Source organism: Trachinotus anak, unplaced genomic scaffold, assembly GCF_046630095.1.
Source record: "Trachinotus anak isolate AG129_WGS33_773 ecotype Australia unplaced genomic scaffold, CSIRO_AGI_Tana_v1 ptg000008l, whole genome shotgun sequence".
NCBI lineage: Eukaryota > Metazoa > Chordata > Actinopteri > Carangiformes > Carangidae > Trachinotus > Trachinotus anak.
This window is the reverse complement of record NW_027273859.1, coordinates 9187281-9211798: the sequence shown is the minus strand read 5'-3', so window position 1 is coordinate 9211798 and position 24518 is coordinate 9187281. Positions and strand designations below refer to the sequence as shown.

The 24518-nt window shown below is 41.5% G+C and overlaps 1 protein-coding gene across 5 annotated transcripts in view; it reads left to right on the top strand.

The window, feature by feature from the left end:
* The window catches only part of gapvd1 (GTPase activating protein and VPS9 domains 1), a 29566-nt gene extending 5321 nt beyond the window's left edge, over nucleotides 1-24245 (top strand). Inside the window, exons 2-29 of one of the 5 annotated variants that reach the window (XM_071482379.1) lie at nucleotides 321-539; nucleotides 1789-2056; nucleotides 2169-2741; nucleotides 2835-2918; nucleotides 3014-3148; nucleotides 4245-4437; nucleotides 5064-5144; nucleotides 6835-6992; nucleotides 7394-7523; nucleotides 7828-7953; nucleotides 8080-8253; nucleotides 10591-10728; nucleotides 11999-12133; nucleotides 12842-12961; nucleotides 13294-13371; nucleotides 15198-15544; nucleotides 15721-15808; nucleotides 16617-16649; nucleotides 17233-17304; nucleotides 17406-17534; nucleotides 17634-17760; nucleotides 17894-18006; nucleotides 18700-18859; nucleotides 19004-19191; nucleotides 19594-19807; nucleotides 20475-20547; nucleotides 20647-20844; nucleotides 21171-24245. In XM_071482379.1, coding sequence (XP_071338480.1) covers nucleotides 355-539; nucleotides 1789-2056; nucleotides 2169-2741; nucleotides 2835-2918; nucleotides 3014-3148; nucleotides 4245-4437; nucleotides 5064-5144; nucleotides 6835-6992; nucleotides 7394-7523; nucleotides 7828-7953; nucleotides 8080-8253; nucleotides 10591-10728; nucleotides 11999-12133; nucleotides 12842-12961; nucleotides 13294-13371; nucleotides 15198-15544; nucleotides 15721-15808; nucleotides 16617-16649; nucleotides 17233-17304; nucleotides 17406-17534; nucleotides 17634-17760; nucleotides 17894-18006; nucleotides 18700-18859; nucleotides 19004-19191; nucleotides 19594-19807; nucleotides 20475-20547; nucleotides 20647-20844; nucleotides 21171-21311 — 4461 coding nt within the window. In that variant the 5' untranslated portion in view covers nucleotides 321-354 and the 3' untranslated portion in view covers nucleotides 21312-24245. The remainder of the gene's footprint in view (nucleotides 1-320; nucleotides 540-1788; nucleotides 2057-2168; nucleotides 2742-2834; nucleotides 2919-3013; nucleotides 3149-4244; nucleotides 4438-5063; nucleotides 5145-6834; nucleotides 6993-7393; nucleotides 7524-7827; nucleotides 7954-8079; nucleotides 8254-10590; nucleotides 10729-11998; nucleotides 12134-12841; nucleotides 12962-13293; nucleotides 13372-15197; nucleotides 15545-15720; nucleotides 15809-16616; nucleotides 16650-17232; nucleotides 17305-17405; nucleotides 17535-17633; nucleotides 17761-17893; nucleotides 18007-18699; nucleotides 18860-19003; nucleotides 19192-19593; nucleotides 19808-20474; nucleotides 20548-20646; nucleotides 20845-21170) is intronic. The other 4 variants (XM_071482375.1, XM_071482374.1, XM_071482378.1 and 1 more) reach the window with 4 other exon arrangements.
* Nucleotides 24246-24518: the final 273 nt, after the last annotated feature.

Below are 24518 nucleotides of genomic sequence, written 5' to 3'. Positions count from 1 at the left end.
GTCTCAAAGGACAATCTAAGATAATCCCTGATGATGTCTGTAGGTTATTTTCACAGACTTGACAAAGCATCTCCAGAGCCACAGTGGACACTACACAACTGTGTTCACATGCTGAATAGTACTATCCATGACAAGTACTTTGACTTTTATATGTGGAATTTGTGGAATTCACGTAAATCACAGCTTTTAACTTTTAACTTGCCAATGCGACTTTGGTGTAACGTTTGATGAAAGGTTATTTGAGCGTTCAGTAAATTTGAATTCCACATATTCACCTCGTTTACCTGTTTCCATTCCATCTTGTTCCCTTTGTGCTTCAGTCACTTTCCTCTCTGCCTGTGTGAGCTGGTGAAGATGGTGAAGCCAGACATCCACACTCTGGCCCACCACCTGAAGCAGGAACGGCTGTACGTGGCATCGGAGAAGCAACTGATCCAGAGGCTCAACAGTGATGTGCTGAAGACAGCTGAGAGGCTGTACCGGGCTGCATGGATCGCCAAGCAGCAGAGGATCAACCTCGATCGTCTCATTCTCACCAGGTCAGATTCTCTCTGGCCATGAAAAGTATAATAGTGGAGTCAGGATGTGGTCAGCCTAGTTTACCATATAGACTGGACATAGGGAGAAATGGCTGGCTTGACTCTCTAAATTGTGTCACTAGTGCCAACAGAAAGCAGTTTTGTGTAAATGACAAAGAGCAATGTACAGTGAATGTACTGAAAAAAAACTGTTGCACATTCCAGCAGCAACAGTTGCATATAGCCTTAAAGTAATAAAAAGAAAATGACTAATAGACAACTAATAACATCACAAAAAGCGCAGCTGTTTGACTTGCCAAACATGATGGAAGACCAATAGTGTGAAAATATTATTTTAAATTATATATAAAATATTTAAACTCTTTGAGGTGAACGTGTAACCCTTGCTAACTGTAAACAAACATCAAGACAATTCTTGATCATAAGTTTTAGAGATCTCTCTTACGAGGAATGTTTCATCAGATGTTTCTTGTGAATGGCAAATTCAAAATATTTAGTATTTTTCATAAGTCAGTTGCTGTAACCCACTGCAGTTATTTCATTTACTGGACTCCAGCTTTGCTAACTCCTGACTCCACTCAGCTTTTAGTGATGTCATTAGCCGAGTTCATTTCATACTTGTCTAAACTACACTATGAATGTTTGAATGATGTTTTCAATATGGACAAGAACAATACAATGATGTGTGTGTTATTAGTTGAAATGGTTTGTGTTTGTTCATAATTGTGACATAGATGAAGATGAGACCATATTTTAAGACAAATTTATGCATAAACGCAAGTAATTCCAACAGGTTCATTTACTTTTTCTTGCCACTGTATGTTGTCAGAAAATAATTAAAATGCTGCTAAATGCAAATATATTTATTAATTTTTTTGTACAGATTCATATGCGACAATATAAATTTAGGGGAGTCTTGAACATTCATCGAATGTAAATTCTATTGCGCTAGTACAAATGCGAAGATAGCAACCTAAAAATACAAACACAAGCTCAACACTACAGCACAGTAGCTCAGCTGTCCTAAAAGGCAGACTGCAGAGCCAGAGCAGACTTTTGATCATTGAGCATGTGCATGTAGCTGATTGTGTTAAGATGGATATAATGCATGTCTGTCTTAACTATGTTAGATATTCTCTTTTAGAGCCACCGCCTTTGTACATGAGAAGGAATTGTAAAATGGCCGCTGTTGTTGCTACAAGAGATTTTATATTATACACATTAGTAATGAAACAGCTCTTGTCTACAGTGCGGAGGCCTCACCAGCTGAATGCTGCCAACATGCCAAAATGCTGGAGGACACACAGTTTGTTGATGGCTACAAGACTCTGGGCTTCCAGGAGACAATCTATGGCGAGTTTTTGGCCCGGTTGAGGGAGAACCCCAGACTGGTGGCTTCCTGTCTGGTGGCAGGAGAGAGGCTGAACCAGGAACACACCCAAGGGGTCATCCATACAGTCTTTACCTCACTTTATGGCAACTGCATCATGCAGGAGGATGAGAGCTATTTGCTACAGGTCAGGGGTCCTACCTGTTTCCAGAGTCACACATTAGAAGAACAGTTTGATAGCTTCTCGGGAAGATGAAATGTTTTTCACTGGTGCCTGTCTCTTTCTTGCCAACTACCAGGTGTTGCGGTACCTGATAGAGTTTGAGCTGAAGGAGAGTGACAACCCTCGCCGTCTTCTGCGACGGGGAACCTGTGCCTTCAGCATCCTTTTCAAGCTCTTCTCTGAGGGTCTGTACTCAGCCAAGCTCTTCCTTACTGCCACCCTCCATGAACCCATTATGCAGCTGCTGGTGGAAGATGAAGACCACCTGGAGACGGACCCAGCCAAAGTTACAGAGCGCCTCACTCCGGCCCAGCAGGAACGCTTTGGAGAGAAGGGCTCTGAGGGCTACAAACAAAGGGTGCAGGCAGCTGTGGAGGCCAATGAAGCCAAGCTGGTAGCTCTGGTCAACAAATTTATTGGTTATTTGAAGCAGAACACCTACTGCTTTCCCCACAGCCTGCGTTGGATCGTGTCCCAGATGTACAAGACGTTGTCATGTGTGGAACGTCTTGAGGTAGGCGAGGTGCGCACCATGTGCACAGACCTGCTGTTGACCTGCTTCATCTGTCCAGCTATAGTCAATCCGGAGCAGTATGGTATTATCTCCGATGCTCCCATCAATGAAGTGGCCCGCTTTAATCTAATGCAGGTATGTGACTCTGCAAGTTTACTCTTCTTCACACTTTTACATATGGGAATCATTCCGTTGTGGACTGATGCTGGATCATTTTTTGTTACACAGGTGGGGCAGCTTTTGCAGCAGTTGGCCATGGCTGATGATGATGCAGACCCAAGGCGGAAAAGCAGTTTGTCTAAATTTGATAAGGTGTGTTTAACCAGTCTAATGTTCATTTTAATTGCAGCTTAATTATCTGAGATTTCTACTTGTACCAAGTTACCTTTCTGGGTCTCTGTCTCCAGAGTTGTGTTGCTGCCTTTCTGGATGTGGTGATTGGAGGAAGAGCAGTCGAGACCCCACCCATGTCCTCAATGAACCTTCTCGAGGGCCTAAGCAGAACTGCGGTCTATATTACTCATAATCAGCTGCTAGCCCTGGTAAGCTCTTTTGCTGTAGATATCCAAATATAACATTAGTATATGAATTCTTGTGTAAAGTGAGAACAATACACAGTTCCTGCCAAGCTCCCTCATAGGCACTCCCTATAAACCAGGTCATGTGATAAGATTTTAGAGCACCATGCTGCATACATTTGCATATTTCCTTGAAACCACTCAAAGTACTTTCAAATGCAGAGTTTATGTACAGTGGGTGGACGAAATAACAAAAATGCTTAGTAATACAAAACTGTGCATTTAATTTTCTTTAGGTAAAGATCAGAATGTTTAGTTTTTTTAGACTCAGGTGTTGTTTCAATGCTATTGTTCATTTTGAAAGCATAGTTTGTTGAGCAGATATCTTGTTACAGCACATGTCCTCTAGTCAGTGTTGTTTATGGCTTTCCTGTGACCAATTGCATTGCAACTTATCTAAGTTTGACATTTTGTCATTATTATTGAGACTTTAACCTACAGTATTTTCACTTTACACCACTTGCTTTGTTTACAACTAAGCAGTTCAGTCATGATTATGTAATCACATTTTAAAAGGAGCTACACAAGTGAGTCACTTTTACTTCAATGCCAACAGCAGTATGTATAAGCTTTCATAGATGTGCCACAGACACTCGTGTTGTGAGTGACTTTTCAAGGTAACCTGCAGAGATGAAAAACAGACCAGCTAGTCCCCTGAACTGCTGAGGAATCAACTGCTATCACAGCAGAAAAGTGACAGCAGGGAGGGTGTATGCACCAACCTATCTCATAACTTTAGCATGACCTCAGCATACGGTATATGTACATTATGATGTTTATGTGAGGACATAAGGGCAGCTTAAGTGACTGTTGGTTAATTTTTTATATAAAAGCAGTTTGTGGCTTTAGTGCTGATTCTTTCCTTCCATTCACTGCAAAATACCCTTTGGCAGTGAACTCAAATAAGGGCATGTGCAATCCCACATTTTGTAAACAACAGTTTAGATTCATGTAGAACATGTAGAACTCGTCTCACATGCTTTTTCAGAGTAAGTGTTGACTACCGTGGATTGATTTACTGGGATGGTCTTAAGAAAAACACCTTCCACTTCCTGCGTAGGTGGACTTTGTGCGGAGTGTGACTGCAGGGGACCACCTCCGGGAGGAGGAGCACATGGCTCTGGAGAACCTGCTGGCCAATGTGCCCCAGTCTCGAACTGTGAAGAGCAACAGTCTGGAGCTCACTCCCTCCAACACCCCCCAGCTCTCCCCAGCCACCACTCCTGCCAACAAGAAGAACAGACTCCCTATAGGTACATACCTCCATGGCCTCTAAGCCTCTGCCTTCCTGCCACTCTGGTTTTAGAATAGATCATACATGTGTTGATGTTCTCATTATGATGCAACCTCTTGTAATTTCCCAAAGGCAAGGTTCTGAAGTATATTATACTCTATAGGAATACCACAATTTCAAACCACAACTAGAAGACAGAAGTGTAATATTTTGTCTAATGAGAGGCAAAATAAACAAGTAGAGCTGAGTGGTGATGGCTAGTGAAAGGCTTGTGTGTTATAGGAAGCTAATGAGCTTCTTCTCAGCTTGTTATAAAGATAATTAGCATGGCCTGGATTGAGGCTCAATTACAGAAATGACAACCAATTAAATTACCAAATATAAATGAACTCATTTTAATTGGAATGGATGGAAAAGATGCATAGACTACCTTCATTAGCATTTTCAAGATAAATGATTCTGTAGCAACATCCCCTTAATTAGAACTGAACCACTTGTGCTTGCTTCTGTGAAATATGACATTTATATACACAGTCTTGACTTGACACTTGAAAAACTTTGAATTCTGAGATGTACTCTGTATTCTTTCTCCAACTCCCTACCTTGTCCTTCTCCTTTCCTCCTGTGCTGCCAATGAATGACCAGGACAACACTTAGCTGCTATTACATCCTGGGACCCCACAACCACCACTCTGTCTGCTCACATTCCATTAGTAACCCCTTTTGGTGGGTAGCCTGTCAGTCGTGTTAGAGCGAGAGAGAACTTAACCCATGTATCTGGTGTTTCATGCAGTTAACACTCATCCAGTCCATGCTCCTAGCTACACAGTAACCACCCTACCTCGCCATTGATACCTAGCACTGTTCTTGTCCATGCGCTCTCACCATGCTTGCTTTGCCTTGCACAGTTCTTTGGCTCATTATTAGTTTTTCCACTCATTATGTTTTCTAAGTTTTCCCCTTTTTTGCTTCCCCATTCAGCGGATTATGGCTATTCATTACCAGGTAGAGTGGGGAAAAAATCTATCTTCCACCTTTCCTACTCAAGCTCTGTGTTGAGTTGTGGTAATAATAAAGCAGACACTAGTGTAACTGCTTCATTCAATGACAGTGGCTGTGATGGTGTAGTTGTGTTCTTGGCATCCACACTTCTCTTATTATTTTTAGAATATCAAGGATTTTGATCATATTAGTGCTTCAGGTTAATTAATGGATTGGAGGTCATGTGGGGCACAGTTTCAGATCTCCTAATGTGTTGTTATTGAAGGGTGTATCATACATTATAACCAGCATCCTTCATATACTCAAACTGTTAAGTGGCTCATCCACTTATACTTTGATAGAAACATTGTTCATGAAAACCACTTACCCAGAATGAGTGCAATGTGGTCGCATGTTTTGAATTTATGTATGTATTTCTCTTTAAATGATTGGAGAAGTGAGGGCCAGGCATCCCATGCAATTCCAGGATGTCAAGGAACTTGCACAGTACCTGTACTTAGTTGTTCTTTTATAATATATCCAGTGGATAGAGCTTAAGAGTTAGTACCATGTGCTATAGCCCCGAAAGCATAGGGTTAAATACGTCAGAGCTGTCTTTAGAGTGGTATGAACGTCACATGCTGTTTAAGTGCTTCACTTTCGTTTGGCCTGCCATCTTAATCCCACAGACACTGAGGAAGCAGGTCACTTAGCATTTAAACATGCTGAGTGCCATGTTTCAATGTAGGCTATGCAGAATGAGTTGACTGAGTTACATGGTAGTATTTAAATGTACAGTGTTTTCATAAATTCTGTGTTGTTCAAATAATATGGCAGCTACAGCATCTTTATTTTCTAGACAAATTATGACCAAACTGTTTATGTTCATCTTAACCATTGAACTTTGCACAGTGCAAATACCAGTTTCCAATTCAAAAAACTTTGTTTGAATGCTAAAAGAAAGCTCAGCCTTTATTATTGTAAACTAACTACTGTCTAACATCTAGAAACGTCAGGTAAAGTCATCTTTAATGTCACATCAGTGTAAAGATACAATTCAAAAGGGGATTTTTTTTAACATTTTGTTTGCAAAACTGATAAGGCCAATTGCGACCTGTAGCTCATTTGGAAAAACTTATCAGCCACTAAAGTCATTCTCATTATTTATGAATAACAGTTACAAGCAGCACATTGCTGTGACATACCAGATGAGACTCTTTGTTGTCTAGTTTCAAGCTTTGGGCTGAAGCTGTTTGTTTTCACACATACTGTTTGGTTGTTTGGTGAAACATGGATTTCTGAATGTATTGCCTAAATGCAACAACATAATTTGGTTTAAGCCATAGCAACACATGTTTTTCTTCAGTGTCCTTTGAATGTAACAATCACAAAATAACAATGGCTCCCTACTAATTCCCTCCAACCCACCAACCAGCAGCTGCTCGTAGCCGCAGCCGTACCAACATAGCCCAGGAGGGGGAGGCAGAGGCCAGCTCCCAAGAGTCCATACAGGAGCTGATGCCAGAGGAGGTGCTGGTGATTTCAATAGGAACTGGTCCTCAGACTGTCCCTGGGATGATGTCAGAGAATGAGGTAATGTGACTTGAATTAATGCACTCATTTGTAGCAGAGATGATGATGTGATAAATTCAATACCATATTTTTTCCTGTCACTGGAGGGGACTAAGACTTCCTGGGGTTGGTGTCATGCATCCTGTCTTGAGCTTTGTGTGTGCTGGCAATGTTATGCAATAGATGAGAAACGTTGTATCTCATGTAAAGCTTCCCTGATCCAAATTTAATTGTCTCCCCCTGTCTTTGAAAGAGTTATTTCCTCTAGTAGGAATGACTCATGGCAAAGCAAGTTTGCAACCAAACGTGTGTGTGTGTGTGTGTGTGTGTGTGTGTGTGTGTGTGTGTGTGTGTGTGTGTGTGTGTGTAAACCTTTTTTATATGTATGCACTTATGCACTTTCTCTCTCTGCCACCCTCTAGGTTTTGAACCTGCAGATGGCTGATGGGGCCCAGGGGGATGGCCATGCTGATGATACCAAGCTGCATGGTAAACCAGACAAAACCCTGCGCTTTTCCCTCTGCAGTGACAACCTGGAAGGCATCTCAGAGGGTCAGTCTGTAGTCTGATGACACATAACAAGCTAAAACATGAGAAAGACAATTTGCTGCTATGTTTTTCATTTTCACAGTACTGTTAGAAATGCATTGTTGTTAGTATGAGTCAATCTCCAGCTTCTATTTTTGGTTTTGTTATACACAGTTATATGGACAAAAACAAATAAACAATAAAACAGTACATTTTGCTTATCAAATTTTACTATTACATGCAAGTAAATACTTAATTTTTAAAGGTTAAAATGTCATATTTTGGTCACTGTGACCTAAAAGGAGATTGAATTACTATTTTTCCTCAGGTCCATCCAATCGATCCAACTCTGTGTCTTCTCTGGACCTGGAGGGAGAGTCTGTTTCTGAGCTGGGAGCTGGACCATCAGGGAGCAACGGGGTGGAGGCTCTACAGCTTCTAGAGCATGAACAGGGTATGTGAGTGCATGTCTGTCCAAATGTTGCTAAACCGTTGAGTTTTAAACTTAATGTACAGTACTTTTCTTTTAAGAAGAAACATATCCACAAGCAAGGCTAGTCTAACATACTGTCTCCTTCAGCCACCACTCAGGACAACCTGGATGACAAACTCCGCAAGTTTGAGATCAGAGACATGATGGGTTTGACCGATGATCGGGACATCTCTGAGACAGTCAGTGAAACGTGGAGCACCGACGTGCTCGGCAGTGACTTTGACCCCAACATGGATGAAGATCGGCTGCAGGAAATAGCAGGTGAAGGCATGGCTTTGTTACCTGTATTTGTAGACATTCACTTCCTGCATCAGTAGATGTAGGGAAATGTCATCACCTTGTGGTATGTGGGTGAAATAGCATCAAAAAGCAGCTCTTGAGTTCAGCACAGGTTCTTGTACACGTCCATGGCCCTGGTCACTCTTGTGAAAGTTTCATGTGATTTTAAAAATAAATTACATTTCATTTAAGCATTTAATTGTGAAATTATAAGTGTATTTATTACCTAATTGAGCTGAAAGTAATATTTCTTAAATAATTTCATTTATTTTGAAGTTGAATACAGTGTTTTGTATTTACATTTGTGAGTTTCATAGTTTGAATAATATATCTCAGTATTTATACTTCTGCTGTTTAGAAGTAACACCAAATAGCAGTTGGTCTGAAAAGTGGTCATGAGTTTAGTTTGCATTCTCACAGTGGCAGCAGCTAATAATCCTAATAGGCTGATATGTAAGATAAACATTTCTGGATTGTGGAGGGCGAGTTCAGCATCTACACTCTGTTGAGCTAAACTGTGACAGTAAGACACAGGTTGAAAAAAAAAACTAAAAAGAAGAGTATATTAGTCTTCACTTTATTCACACTCCTTTCTCCCTGAATCATCTGCCTCAGTCTTTTTCCTCACAGCCTTCCCCCTGTTTGTCTCTCTCTTTTTCTGTTTCTCTCTATCCCTCTCTCTCTCTGACATTCATTCAGTCCCTGCAGTCTTATTGACCTTGGTTCCTTCTCATTTGCATCCACCATTTTTCATTCTTCGGAATATGGCGTTGGGGGACTTTTCCATCATTAAGTGAATTTACAGCGATTTCCTTATGTGTTTTCTCCAAGGGATTGGGTTATGAGATGCACATTAAATATCCATTAATACCTCATTATCCCACTGATAAGATTACCATGATAATGAGGCAGAAATTCTAATTGTTTCACTTCTTGTTGTGCCACTCATTTAATCATCCACCTGAAAGACAAGTACTCTGCGCCCCTACCTTGAAGACTGTAAACATGGACAGCGGGATAGAGCTCTCCCACCGCCAATGAGAGCCCTGCCCCCGCCAACATCAGCACACACTGTTGCCTGGGTGTTGGCATGCGTGTGTGCTCATGGCGTGTGTGTGCCATGAAGTGGAAGCATGATGTACCAGGGGGGTGCGGCTGCCACAGGTCGACTTTTTGGTCTTGAGCCTTGGCCACTGACTCCCACTCACACCTGCTAGCTCTTTTCCCCCTCCTCCACATTCTTCTGCCTTGTTAAACCACAACTTCCTAAATGGAGATAGAGGGACACTGTGCTGAGGACTTTGTGGGAGGATGAGCGGAGCAGTAATTTGGTTGTGAGTAATGCTAGGCTTAATCAACAGATCAAAGTCATGGCCCTGGAGGCCAGGGCAGGGTGAGATATTACCATTAACCTCTGACCTTTGGCACAGTGGTATATGTGCCTGTGGGTCCCAGCATGAAATGCATGTGACCTCCAACTCGCTGAATCTCTGTATGCGAAGCTCACTGTCTCTGAAACCCCATCCACGCAACGGAGAAGCACCATGTAGTATTTTTGCTTATCTCAGACCTTTTCACAGTGTTGTTTGAAAGTCAGACCGAAAATTTATGTAATGGTTTAATTTTTAATCAAGATGTAACACATGAAATCAATATATTTAGTGCCATATTGTGCTAAGACAATTACTCAATAAGTTGATTGGTTGATTGAAGGAAAATTCATTATCAACCAGTCAGTTCAGTCATCCATCAAGCCAACATGACTGTTTAAGCCTCTAATGTGGTGAGGATTTGATACGATTTCTCAGGTTTTTATATAATTTAAATGAAATATCTTTGCATTTTGAACTAATGGTCAGACAAAACACACAAATTGAAGATGTCAGTTTGCTATTTTTTTTCTCATTTTATAGACAAAATGATTAGATGATGAAAAAAACAACTGAGAAATTAGTTGATAATTAAAATCATCATTAGTTGAGCCCTGCAAATGGAACAGAGCATTAAATATGAACACGCATGTAACTCAAAAATGTTAACCTTTTATCAAAGGCATCTTTTCTGCAGTGGCATTCTCAAGTTCACACATTGCTCATACTTAAAATCTGAATAATTAATTAGAACTAATTACAGAATATGAATCATGAGTAATGCCTTAACAATATGGTAGATGCTTAGTGAAGAACTAAAAGGTGCTTTCAAGATGACTTTGCCACTACAGAGGTGACTTCTTGCTGGTCTGACACTTCTCCAGATGAAAACAGTTGATTCATGATGCTGAAAGAGGTTAACCCTTTGTCTACATCTCTCTGTTTTCAGGGGCAGCTGCGGAGAACATGCTCGGCAGCCTGCTGTGTCTTCCTGGCTCGGGTTCAGTGCTGCTGGACCCCTATGGCTCCACCATCTCAGAGACCACGAGCGAGGCCTGGAGTGTGGAGGTCCTGCCCAGTGACTCAGGTGGGGAGCCAGGTTAATTCTAGACACTGTTTGGCTGTTCCTTGGTTTGGTTATTGTCTTGATTCTTGCACTTCATCTCTATGACAGTCTCAAATGTTTGTTTGCATGCATGCATATTTATGTTTGTTCAACGTAGTGGCGGCTGGGACGCCAGGTATATTTACACTGCATTCCATACCCAGAATGTGTGCATACATCTGCCGTCATATTTGCGTGCACTTGCCTGTCTTTCAGGACAGATCTGCCTGTGCCAGTAAAAGGCAGCTCAGGGTTTCCTTAGAGGGACCACCAGGTGTGTTTGCACCTGTGGTGGAGCAGTGGGGAGGGAATCACAAGGAGAGCAGCTGTCCTCAGTCACTTTACATGGTGTCAATTTTTTTTTTATTTGGCTAGACTTTGCATTGCATTGCTCTGCTTTGCATTGTGTACATTTTGTTTTGTTCTGACAGTAATCAGTTAGGGCATTACTTGTGTAACTGTGTCGCTGCAAATGCAAGTACAGTCTTAGAAAAAAAAAAAGAGTATACTTTGTCTGTTCCTGCAAACTGAGCATTCAGTCCAAACCTTTTATTAATGAAAGATTACGTGCTTAAGTCCCCCTTTTGAAAACCAGTGTTTTGTGAAAATCAGTAGAGTACTTTATTAACAGCGTTAAGTGTTTCTTTGAAAAGCCTGGGCCTTATGTTAATTGAAGTAGTACACCATTTCAATATGTGCAGTGCAGAAATGACATGCATGAGTGTCTTGATTGCTTTTTGTTCCGTTTGCTGCCCCTGTTCTGCTCAGTAATAGTGTGATCGGAGGCTTGCTTCAAGTAGAGCGCTTGTTTCATGGCTAGGCAGCAGAAAACTACACTCTGAAGAGCACTTCACCAACACATTATTACTAACGAGCATGCAAATGAGTACTGCTGTTAGTATGGAGCCTCTGGGTTCGACCCAACAGCTCCATTGGGTAGCCAAAGTATTGGCCGCACTAGCTTTATGGTTTGGTTTGGCAGGTTTAAGACATGGTAATGTATGCTTTGTTTGATTTCATGCATATGTGTGCGCTTGGTTTCCCAATAATCGTAACAGAGGAGGGGCTGGAGTAAGAGAATGACCATCATCTGTGGCAAACTGCCGCAAGCATGGTGGATTATTAGCTTCTTTTAAATAGTACTTTAACCACACTTCAAGTGAAAAGAAAACATTATTGTCTCGGATGTCTGTTTTTCTGTAGTGCTAGTTTTTAATGTGTTTTTTTTTTTTTCTTTTGGGTTTGTTTGCAGAGGCCCCAGACCTGAAACAGGAGGAGCGTCTGCAGGAGCTGGAGAGCTGCTCAGGGGTCGGCAGCACCTCAGATGACACAGAGGTCAGAGAGGTCAGCTCGAGACCCAGCACACCAGGCCTCAGTGTTGTCTCAGGTATAAATCTAATCTCCATCTCTCTCCTCCCTCACTAATGCTCTGTCTACCTATGTTTTCTCTCTAAAACAATCAGTTCTGTTCATTTCTGTTTTTGACTCTGTAGTCCTTTTTGTCTTCTCTAAGTTGAAAACTCATTAACTTACGGCTATTGTTAAATTCAGGTGAAATAAATGGACCAAAACTCTCCTTGTTTCTGTGTAGGGCAGTCATGTTGCTGGGAGGGTTGTTAACTGGTGTACTGGGGTCAGTGGGACTTTTTCTGTATGACATCGAGGTTAATGCTGGTTGTCTTTTCCGTGGGCTCAGGTGGACATGCCATGTTGACATGCATGAAGTAGTATCCTAGATTAAGAAGCCAGCGGTGACGTTCCTGGCTCAACTCACAGGAAAACGTCCCTCGGGATCCAGCCGATGGATAGTCTGTGTCTGATGATCACTCTTTTCTGTGTCTTTTCCCTAACCCATGGGAGCTTACACTACCAATTTAGAGTTCCCACTGGGTTCATATCTGAGAGCGACCATACAGCATAGTCTAAAGAAAAAAATATCCTCTTTTGTCTGAGAAACATTGAACATGCAGGTTCTCTCTCCTGACTGCTGAAACATCGCAATGTAAAGGTGATACTGAGTCGCTTTTGTCCTGAATGTCAGCACAACTGTTGACATTAACAACTTTTTTTTTGTTTGTTTTTTGTGGCGGTGCAGGTATCAGTGCAACGTCAGAAGACATCCCCAACAAGATCGAGGACCTGCGGTCAGAGTGCAGCTCAGACTTTGGAGGGAAGGACTCCGTGACCAGTCCAGATGGGGAGGAGTCAGGCCACGGTAGGAGAATGTCACATCCCTGCTAGGCTAGCTAAGCCATCAGTCCAGTCCTGCTCAAAACAGCATCAGCCAGAGCCATCAGTCCTTGTCACTTCTACAGCTGCCACCAAGCTAAATCACTGTTTTACTCACTACACTTATAGTTGTGACTTAAAGTTGTACTTGAGAGTTAACTGTTCTCTGTTAGCCTGGCTGGGGAATCAAATTTAGAGCCCAGGCTATTATCTTTTTAAATTAGTGTTGTACATTCTTTTTAATGAAAAGCATTTGCGTTTTAGCAGTTGATTTAGTAAATGCTGTTAATTGTCTCATATCCTCTGGTGTTTTTACAGGAGCACACCATCTGACATCTCCACCTTCACAGGCCGATTCCTTACTGGCCATGTTTGATCCGCTCTCCTCTGGTGAAGGTAATTGGCACTCCCAGAATGCTCTACAGCCAATCAGAGCTAGAAATGAGTATCATTAAATTCCCACCCTAATGTCGTGGATACACAGAACAGCTTGGGCTCAGAAAAATTAACCAAAAGAGTGTCTGTATGCCACAAACGAGCCTTACTTACCTAAGCTTATAAGTGCAAGTGAAATGTCACTTCATTGGCTCATTTAGCATCCCAGATTATTCTTAGCAGTCTTTGTTCCTGCGTCTGTGCGTTTTGTTTGTAGTGCAGGTGGAAGTGTTTGAGAGAGGAATGGTGGTGGCTATGTGTCTGTTGCAAGGTGAAGGGATGACAGGTTGAGAGACCTCACCCCAGGCTCTTTGGCACTGTCCCCTTGTCCCACTGTGCTCATGGCACAAGTCTGCCATTGGAAGCTTTTCAGGAGAGAGTCTACCCTTGGAACAGGTGGCCTACCTACACCTAGGGCTCATCTCCCACTAACATCTCTCTTTAGCACTCTCCCCACTTTTGAGGTGTTTTTTTTTTCTCCGCTGGTTTTATTATGCCTCTGCGCCGGCGACAGCCATAGCTGGAGACATTATGTCTCGGGTTGTCCGTCTGTCCATTAAGTCTGTCTGTCCATCCTATTCTTGTGAACACAATATCTCAAGAATGCCTTGAGGGAATTTCTTCAAATATGGCTCAAATGTTTACTTGGACTCAAGGATGAACTAATACGATTTTGATGATTAAGGGTTGAGGTCACAGAACACGTTCTTGTCCATAAGTCAATAATTCATATGCTAATTATGACAAAATTTCACACACAAATGTCTAACAGGATAAAATGATTAAGTGATGGCGTTTTATATAGAAAAAGTTAGAGGTCCTCTTCAGCGTGACATCATAATCTTTTGCCAAAACATTTATTCTATTCACAATTATTCAATGCTGTAACTCAGGAACAGAAGAGAGGAGATTGTTACCATATTTCACATTTAGTCAGACACTGAGTTGGTGACAGTAATCTTGGGTGACCAACATGAAACTGTGATGATTGTGTTGGAGCTTCTGTGCTGCCAGGTTTAAGTTGTATGTGAAGCATTCATGTTTTAGAATTTGTAGCTTTTTTGCAGCAATATCATTGTCTACTTTCATAGCTACAACTTGTGTTATACCAGAATCAGCTTTATTGGCCAAACATGTGGACACATGAGGAATTTGATTCTATGTCAAAGTCAAGTCAAATAAATCTTATTTATTTATCTGTACCCCACAAATCAAAAAATACACATAATACCTTTTTTTAAATTCCTTCAAAGTCTTCACTGCATATATTATGAGTCAGGACAGTCATGAATATAAACTGCAACTTGACTGGTTGGTGGAGGCATACAACCGTTAGGCAGTAATTCTAGTTGTAGTAGGTAAGGTGTTGCGGTACAGACCAACACGACCTCTTAATAAATCTACTGGTAGAATGTCATTAATATATTCACAGTTTTAAAGGCAGTTAAATAAAAGTATCTGCTTGGAAAAAAGTCACTCAGTCTCAGTAAAGTGTTTGCAGTGGGCTGGTAAATGACCCTCAGATTATGAAAGAGACTGTAATAAAAGCTACTCGTATGAAATGTACAGGGAAATTTAAATATTGTCCAAAAGTTAAACGTATTGAATTTGCTTTTATTGTGTTTTTTATATATGTTGATGTGTAGATACTCCACCCATTGTTCCCTGTGTGTGTGTCATCAAATTGTAGACACTGTCCTGTTTTCACACTCGTGTTAAAATAGTTAAATATATTGAAATTGCTTTTATTTTGTTTTTATATGTGTTTATGTCCTGTATAACCTCAGGCTCTTCCACTGGAACAATAGTGAGGCCCAAGGTGCACTACGCCAGGCCCCCTCACCCTCCACCTGACCCTCCAATCCCAGAAGCCAGTGCCCTGGGGCAAGAAATGCGCCACTCTCTCTTCACACCCCACTGCCTGGCCCAGGCTGAGCTGGAGCACACCAAGCAGCGGCATTCCTTCCCTGACAGGCTGGTCCGCAGCCGCAGCTCTGACATCGTGTGCCCAGGCCGCCGGCCCACAAGTGACCCCGGCCTTAACCGGCGGGTAGCAGTTGAAGAGCGTGACCCTGCAGGGGCCTTTGCCTTAGGACCCTCCTCGTCCCCCAGCAAGGACTCTCTGAAAGGAGAGGTAACCATCTGCAGTGGTGCTCTGGGTTAATGCCAGAGAAAGTTGTATATTTTAGAAATGCTGCTTAGAAACAGCTTAAAATACATAAATGTCTTCTTTTGTAGCTAGTTTCACTTGTTTTATTTGATAAATTACCTGCTCAAGCTCAGTTCTGACATGTTAATTTCCATTCAAAGGCTGAGGACAGAAAAGACAGTGACGATGAGAAGTCTGATCGCAACAGACCATGGTGGAAGAAACGTTTTGTTTCAGCCATTCCCAAAGGTAAGGAAACAGGCCACTCGGTCATTTTAACCATGTCGTCTCTTCTAAACTGAAAAATGAAGTTTTGTACATTTAAAAGTGATCAGTTTGATTTCAGTGCTCCTTTTATTTTTTGTTGTTGGGAAAAAAAAGTTCTCTTAATCAAAACTGACAGGAAATATCACACTTTAAAGAGCAGAGCGAAAACCAATTTATAATGTGAGAAAGAGAATGATGATCCATGTTGTCCACTCCATTGCTGATGTTCCATTTGGAAAATGATGTTTCTTGTTGTTTGAAGTTACTCCAGAGACGTGTCCAGTCCTTTTTCTCTCACGTCTCACTGGCTGCAGATTTATATAGACTTTTCAAAGCTAATCAGTCATCAGAGGAGCTTTAGCTGTGTAGATTGTTTGGCTGTAGCCCTCCCAGCAGTGCTGTCAGCCAGCGGCTAATGGTCATTAGATAGACCTCTCTGTCATCAGCACTGATAGATGACACATCTCTTGTTGCAGTTCCCCTCTACAACCATCTCTCATACATCTGTCTGGGAAATAATGAGCTGTGCCCACACGGACTGACTGCTTATTACTCTTTGAGATAATGATGTTTTCTTAAGTAAACATTAAATTGATATTCATAAAGTGGAGATCTGCGTGCACATGGTAACGTAGAGAGCCATGAAGCCTAAACCACCAATCTCCCGCCAAACCTCTGTAGAGTCCATTGTGTTTGTTCTGCTGCTCTGCATGGTGACACACAGTCAGTTGTCCCGCAGAGCGGCAGCCTGTGTGTGAAAGGCCAACCCTGTCTGTTGTGTTCCTCACAGTTCTGTATTGGACGGCTGAGAGTGATGTCCCAGGTAACGCTTCCATGCTGTCATCATTGAGCTAGCTTTACTGCTGGAGCCAGCGGCTGCGTGCCCATGCTGCTTTGTAGATGTTGCCTTAGAGCTTTAGAGCTGTGATGTGACATGGTGTAGCCTGAGTTCACACACCCACACTCCTCATTCATGCATCTGTTTTATCACCCTTTTTCTCTTTTTTTTTTGCTACAGTTGTTACCATTATACTGTATGAACAATACAGAATATCAGTGTAGATACTCCACCCAATGTTCCCTGTGTGTGTCATTAAATTGTAGACACTGTCCTGTTTTCACACTCGTGTTAACAGGATAGGGATTCCTATAATGAGTTATAGTGGACCTTTGTGATATTCTGGTTTAATTCACCATTTCAATGTTCCTTTGCTTTTTTCTCAGTAAAGTTCTACGACTAGACTTATTTTAGTCTTCCTGTATGATACCATACATCCCACATTGAGATTTTTTGTCTCAATAAAACTCCATTAAAAAATACCAAAGATTTGAAGTGGCTCATGGTCAGCCTGTAGTGAAAGTGGTGTCACTCTGCCCAAGTCGATCATCATGTCTCTCCTCCACAGCTCCAATAGCAGCATTTAGGAAAAGGGACAAACAGGAGAAAGATGACGTTTCCCAGGAGCGTATCCCACAAGGTTAGTCCTGGTTTGATTTAATTTCACTCCTGATTGGTTGAAACAAATTAGCCGTGGTGGGTTTAATTTTAATGCAACCCATTTGTTGGTGGGTTTGTCAGAAGACCCATTGCCCAGACAGAGCAATCAAGCGCAGGCAGCTGAAGACATCCTGGACAAATACAGGAACATCAAGAGGCCCAGCCCAAGTGATGGAGCTGCAGCTGGAGCATCCTATGATGGTACAGGAGGTCAGTTAAAAAAACAAAAAACTGTGGCATATGCATATTACATATACTAGCAGTAGATAAGATTAAAGATTTTAATTTTGTATTTTTGAATATTATCAGATCTCTGCGTTGAAGACAGTGTGCATGACTCTCCGAGAGAGGATACTCTGCAGAACATTTCCACAGACGACCTCCCAGACTCAGCCAGCCAGACGGCACAGCAGCATGACTCCAAGTTCTCTTTCAGGTCAGACATTCACAATCCTGCAGGAAACCACAAAACTCACTTAATGATCACTCAAGACTTTCTCGTTTTCTTAGCAGATGTTACTTAGCCATTACTCTTAATTAGAATTTTTTTTTTGTTTTGTGTCTCCCAGTGATGCAAAGAAGAAGTTGAGGTTGGCGTTGTGTTCTGCAGACTCAGTGGCTCTGCCCATCATGGCTCCTGCAACCACACGAAATGGGCTGCCTGACCACATGGATCCTGAAGGTAGGAGTTCGTGTGAATTTATGCTAAATCTTAACACTTGAATTCACAGTAGCCTGCTCTGTTTGCTCTATGCCATGTATTCATTTAGAGCTATTGTAAAAATTGGTCTTCTACCAGAGTTTAGGTATCTTTGTCACTAAGCTCCACAGGGAGCAGGGTACAAGCCTTTAATGTTGGCAAGCATCCAACCAGCTGAAAGTGTCCTTAAGCAAGACACCAAATCTGTACCACCTTCACCGTCTGACTCACCTTCCAAGGTTTAGGGCAAGGTTGAAAGAGTGGGGGCTGTTAAAAGAGAATTCCCATATGGTGTCAGTAAAATATCACATTATTAAAACAACATAAATATTAAAAATACTTGTGTAACCACATAGATTAATATTGGTCCAACATTTTATCAGAAAGATGCAAGTGTTCTGACGCTGCACCAAATGAAGACTGACCTGTTTAGCTTTCCTCCCAGCAATTCTGCAGGGTACCACCTTCACATCCTGATCTAGGACAATAGCAGACAGAGTCAAGCGACCTCCTGTGAAATGGTTAACTGTAAAACCATAAGACTCCATTTTTGTGCCCATCAGTCACATTGTCATGTGGAGGCGGTGGCTTGATCAGATTACAGCAACCAGGCGTTCCTTTGTGAACTGCGAGCAGTGTTGTCTAATGCTGTCTCCCTATCGTCCCCTCTCTCAGACAATGAGATCGTCTGCTTCCTGAAGGTCCAGCTTGCAGAGGCCATCAACCTCCAGGATAAGAACCAGATGGCCCAGATCCAGGAGACCACGCGCTGTGTCAGCCGCTTTGATGCACGCACCTGCAGGAAGCTGCTGGCTGCCATTGCTGAGGATTACAGGTGACTCTGGAGTTCTGGAGAGATGAGCAGAGCTCACCTAATACACCCCATGACATGAGTCTTTCATTCTGATATCTTTTCTTTTTTGAGTGAATAACAGCAAATGATCAATAATAAAATGTAAATTTTATGTGTTTCCTTTAGAAAGCGGGCACCATACATAGCTTATCTAACCAGGTGTCGTCAGGGCCTGCAGACCTCTCAGGCACATCTGGAGAGGCTCCTCCAGAGGGTGCTGAGAGACAAGGAGGTGGCGAACCGCTACTTCACCACTGTCTGTGTTCGGCTCCTTCTTGAACACATGGAATCTAAGATGCTTGACTTTATTAAGGGTATGTCTACATTTTCTTTTTTCCTGTAACTAAGCCTTACTAGACTTGTTTCAGCTGGCCTTTGCTGCTACCTTCCAAAGTACAGTCTTTCCTATCCACCATCCTATTGTCTGCCATTTTTGGAGCTTTAATGGAATTTAAAATGCTTTGTTGTTGTTACTCTACAAACAAAAGAAGCAAATACACTGAGGAGATTGTACATTAAGTGATGTAAAGGCATTCCCCTGTATAATGTTTAACATTAAAGCTCTGCTTAAAGTATTTTATGTGGTTATACACAATGTCACTTCCAAACTCAACTATCACTTAAAAACAATCAACAAGTTTGCTGCATGTATCCTATGCTGGTGTTAACTCTGTGTTGATTTTGTGCTGATCCTCTCCCTCCCCCCCACCCTTCAGCGTTTCAGGGGTGTACAGCAGCAGATGACAAGACGGCAGCAGTGGAGGATTTTCTGCGCTACTTGTACGGTGCCATGGCCCGTGATGCCATTTGGCAGTATGCAAGTGAGGACCAGCTGCAGGATGCCCAGATGGCTATTGAGCGCAGCGTTATGAACCGCATCTTTAAGCTGGCCTTCTACCCCAACCAGGATGGAGATATTCTCAGAGACCAGTGAGTAGCTGGAATGTCAACAGCTGCAAACATTGGAAGGTTTATGTTATGTTATGAAATTTTAAAACTGTGAAAGAGTGTGGAGACAGCGGAACGCTATTCTGGCATTTAACATTGAAAATAATGGTAGTCATTACAGTATATAGACTTTGATACTGTACCAGAGAACCTCAGCAGAATGGAAAAAAGTACTTAGGTACATAAATGTGAATTAGAAAGCAGCCAGTGTTTCTGTGCTGACGGTGGTCTGAGGTCTCACTCATGCACTACTTTTATTTAGACTTGTGTTTAAGTATGAGAACATTTTCTCATGTGTCTTGCAATTTATACAAATGGATTGAAATGGTTTCCCTTACTTTAACAGAACTTCAGAAAGGGACACTCCCCACATTTACACCTCACAAGAGTTGAAAGTTTTACACCTACAGTTGTCTTTGTATGCAAGTAATTTGAAATCACGTCACGCATTCAGAATATGCTGTGATGTGTGATGATGATTTTAGCTGCTAAAATGAACTGGCAAGACATATAGCTTAATTTCTACTGTATTCTCTTTAATCTGCTTAATATTGAGGTTAATATGTAATCAGAGCAGCTGCACTGGTGGATTGGACAGAATGTATACTCTTATCTGTTGTCATATAATGAGTTGTTTTGTCTCTCACAGACTTTTCCATGAACACATCCAGCGACTCTCAAAAGTTGTGACGGCCACTCATAAAGCTCTGCAAATCCCAGAGGTATCTTCTTTAACTTCCATGCATTGGGAGAGACATGCTGGAAGAGAGCTTTTGGTGCACATAAGTTCAAAAAAGTGTTTTTTTCTTTTCTAATTGCAGGTTTACTTGAAGGAGGCTCCCTGGCCCTCTGCACAGTCTGAGATCAGAACCATCAATGCGTACAAGACACCACGAGACAAAGTCCAGTGTATACTGCGCATGTGTTCCACCATCATGAACCTCCTCAGTCTGGCCAATGAAGACTCTGTCCCTGGAGCAGATGACTTTGTCCCTGTACTTGTCTTTGTCCTCATAAGGGTAAGTCTGTTCTTACTTCATTTTTCCATACTGAAATTAGACCCACTGCTAAGCTGCATTTTCTTAAACAAACTTAAATTTCCAAGAATTTATACCTTTAGTTGTGGATCACTTATTGAATTCTTGTCAATGAAGGTTGAGAATAATCATCAGGAAACACTTTCACAAAACAACTGTAATTGCAGTGTACCATAAAGACTGCTATCTGCTAACCTGTGTGGATATATTTTACATATTTCCATATTTATGATTATAATCTGTACGGCGTTGCGTGAGGTTCTTTCAGCGGTTAATGTGGGCCCATCCCCACATCTCCTCCCCTCCAGGCAAACCCGCCCTGCCTGCTGTCCACCGTTCAGTACATCAATAATTTCTACGCCAGCCGGCTGAGTGGGGAGGAGTGCTATTGGTGGATGCAGTTCACCGCGGCGGTGGAATTCATTAAGACCATCGACGATCGCAAGTGAAGCAGAACAGCCACCTGTATGGGCAGACTGCGGGGGAAGGAGCCGGGAGACTGGGAGACTTCCCAACCAACTGCTCCCTCTGCACAGCTTATAAAACCTGGCCCACAGCCTGCTCTTTATTTGTATAGCTTGTACATAGCCAGAGACGTTGAAAGATTACAAAATATATATTACTGTATGTATGTGGACAAATCCAGGTTTTAGCCGTGGTGGAAAAAAAAAAAACGGCCTTGGGGAAAAATTGGCAAGATGTTAACTTTGAACCTGATTTGGATTTTTCCTTTTATCTTTGTCTCTTCAGTCATGTTTCACTTTTGGGGTCTGTATTAGGAATTTTATATACACACAGTTACCAATATGACATTAAATCAATGTAAAAGATAATCCTATATAAAGGGACCAGACTTGCTTGATGTGATCACTGATCTTTTTTTCCCCCCCGAGTGAGAGGGAAGGGCTTCCAATTAAATTACAATATAATGTTCATTAAATGCATTGTAACGTGGGGATTTACAGTGCATGATAGTTACTGATGGGATTTAGTGACTCATAAACACTGAAATCAATTCACAATAACCATACTACTCATTAAGATTAGTGTATCAAACAGTAGGGCAGCTTATTTCATGAATTGTTTACTTCATCGTATTCCCAAAAACGCATGTGTTAGTGACAATTTGGACATAAGGGCCCACATATTTATATGAAATAAAATGTATTTATTTCTGTAATTCTATTTAATGCTTTTGTTTATCTAATTTTAAAAAAATGAAAATGCATATCATGCCCATTCAAGATGTCCGAGGCAAGTGGTGTTGTCATAATTAACTTGAAAGAAAAACTTGAGTTAGGAAGGCACCTTAGCAATGCGTAGCCCTCAGGTGGGGATGCTGGGCGGCGATGATGATGATGATGATGATGATGATGATACAGGGTCAGTTCATGTACAGAGTAGAGGTGGCATTTATGGAAATATTGAAAATAGTGCCTTTGGTGTGGGGCGCTCTGTACAGGTAGTTATTTTGAGTTTGTTTTTTGTTTTTTTAACCCAGCATAGGCATTAATACCCCCCCCCCCCAAAAAAAAAAAACAAAAAAAAAAACACATACACACACTCTCTCTCCAATGGGCCAACCACGTTTCACTGAGACACCTTTGTCAAGCCCTCGCTGCAGGAGCATGAGCATCACTTCATCACTGATTGTCATGGCTCAGTCCCTTTAATGCACTTGAGTTTGAACAACTGTCCCCCCCTGGTTTTCTCGATCCTACCTCAGAGTTGAAACCAATGAGCCTGATATCAGTATGTATACAGTTAACTCTCCTGCATTGGTTGACAACAGAGTACTGGATCTTCTTTGCACTGGTCAAAAAATACAAAAAATACAAATAAAACAGTGAGGGGGACAGGAGGAAAAGTTGGGATATTGACCTGCTGTGATGCTTCTTGTGGTCACATCACCCTTAATTAACAGAAGCCTTTGTTAACGAACAAAGACATTTTAGTTTCTAATCTTATACCATGTGTGTCCACATGGGCAGACTAGTGAACTATTGGATATTAGCTCTACCTCCTCATAAGTTCAAGAAAAGGGACTCGTGTTTATGTGCACTTATATTTCTTTCTTATTTTTTCCAATTTGGCGTGCTGTGATATCCCAGTGTCATTGTATCTTTCCAATAATAGTACAAGCATGTCTTTAATTATCCAGAAATAGCTAAAACTCCTTTTCTCTTGAAATCATCTGCTTCATTTTTGCGCACAGACGTGCCACATGTATTATAGTTTTCGATAATCCATTTCTTTTCATGGTAAATGACCTGACAGCACAATACACAGTAGGATAGAAGAGCAAATAATCAACACTATTGACTTGTTACTGACTTGCAGTTTATGCTAAAGTGGTTGGTGTAATACCTAAGTGTGGTTTTTGTCTAGTGAGTGTGTGTGAGACGACTGCGTGATTGGTTGACCCTCTGCCTCCTCTTGCATGAAGTCATTGAATGGTCTGTACATTCTCAATCATGATAAACAGTAGAATAAGATTAGTATCTGCCACAGGCCAGTAATTGAACCTGCAAGAGGATGCAAAGCCTCTCTTTGTGTCCGTGATACTTGCATATCAGAACTCGATTTATTTTGCACAAAACAGATGTCTTTTCCTGGAAAATTTGACAGGGAGCAGTGCATTTTGAAATGTCTTCACCTTTGGTCTTTACAGCATTAACATAAACATATTGTGATTAAAATAATATTTGAGTAGCGAAGTTAAGCACCTGACTGTTACTCTCTCAAGCTGATGAGCATCCGTGTTTATGAACAACATCACAAATGCATTTTTGTATCCGCCTACAGTAGCACGTGCACTAGATTCATATGTGCAGTACACTTCCTTGCAGGGTCTGTGTAATCAATTTGATGAGAAAACCATGCACTGGAAAATCAAGTTGCAGGTTGCATCTATACTAATTAGGTTTATGTGATGTCACTTTAATTGGAAATACATACTGCACAAATCTGATGAAATTATTTGGACCTGGCTTATGTTTCAGTGTTTCCTCAGATAGCCGGTCACAGCAGCTACAGATGACCCCTGTGAAGTACTGATCAAAGCAGCACATTATTTACAGAAAAATACACACGGCTGCGATAGCATCTGTAGGGTTTATCCCTGATCGTATGCAAACCACTTGGCATTGGTGTCAAGTATGGAGTAAAGAGATGGTCTGTTCTTCGAAGCTTTACTGCTCTGCTCCCTGTACAATTGAGTTGAAAGGCTGAGCAGAGAAAAAACTAAAGTTTTTCATCTTACATCTAATTTTACATTTAATTGTAAGCTTGCACAATTATGACATGCGGGGAAAGCCGGTTTGTCTTTACTGTGATTAATGCATTATGTAATTCTTTAAAAACAATAAAAGAAGCAGAAGTTTTTCCTTTTTTTTTTATTTTTTTATTCTTCATCTGTGCCTCTTGACATACATTGTGCGTTTTCACCGCAGGACTTGAATATCATGTCTACTGTACGTTCACAATAATGTTTCAATATTCTGTGGCTTCTTGGACAGTTGTAGGTATATCTGGCCAACCCTTCACACAATACAAGAGATGTTAGAGAAATTTATGCATGGAATATAATTGTTAGTGGGGGCAGTGGAGCAGCATCATCCAATCTAGCAGCCACAAATAGCAACCTCTCAGCAAAC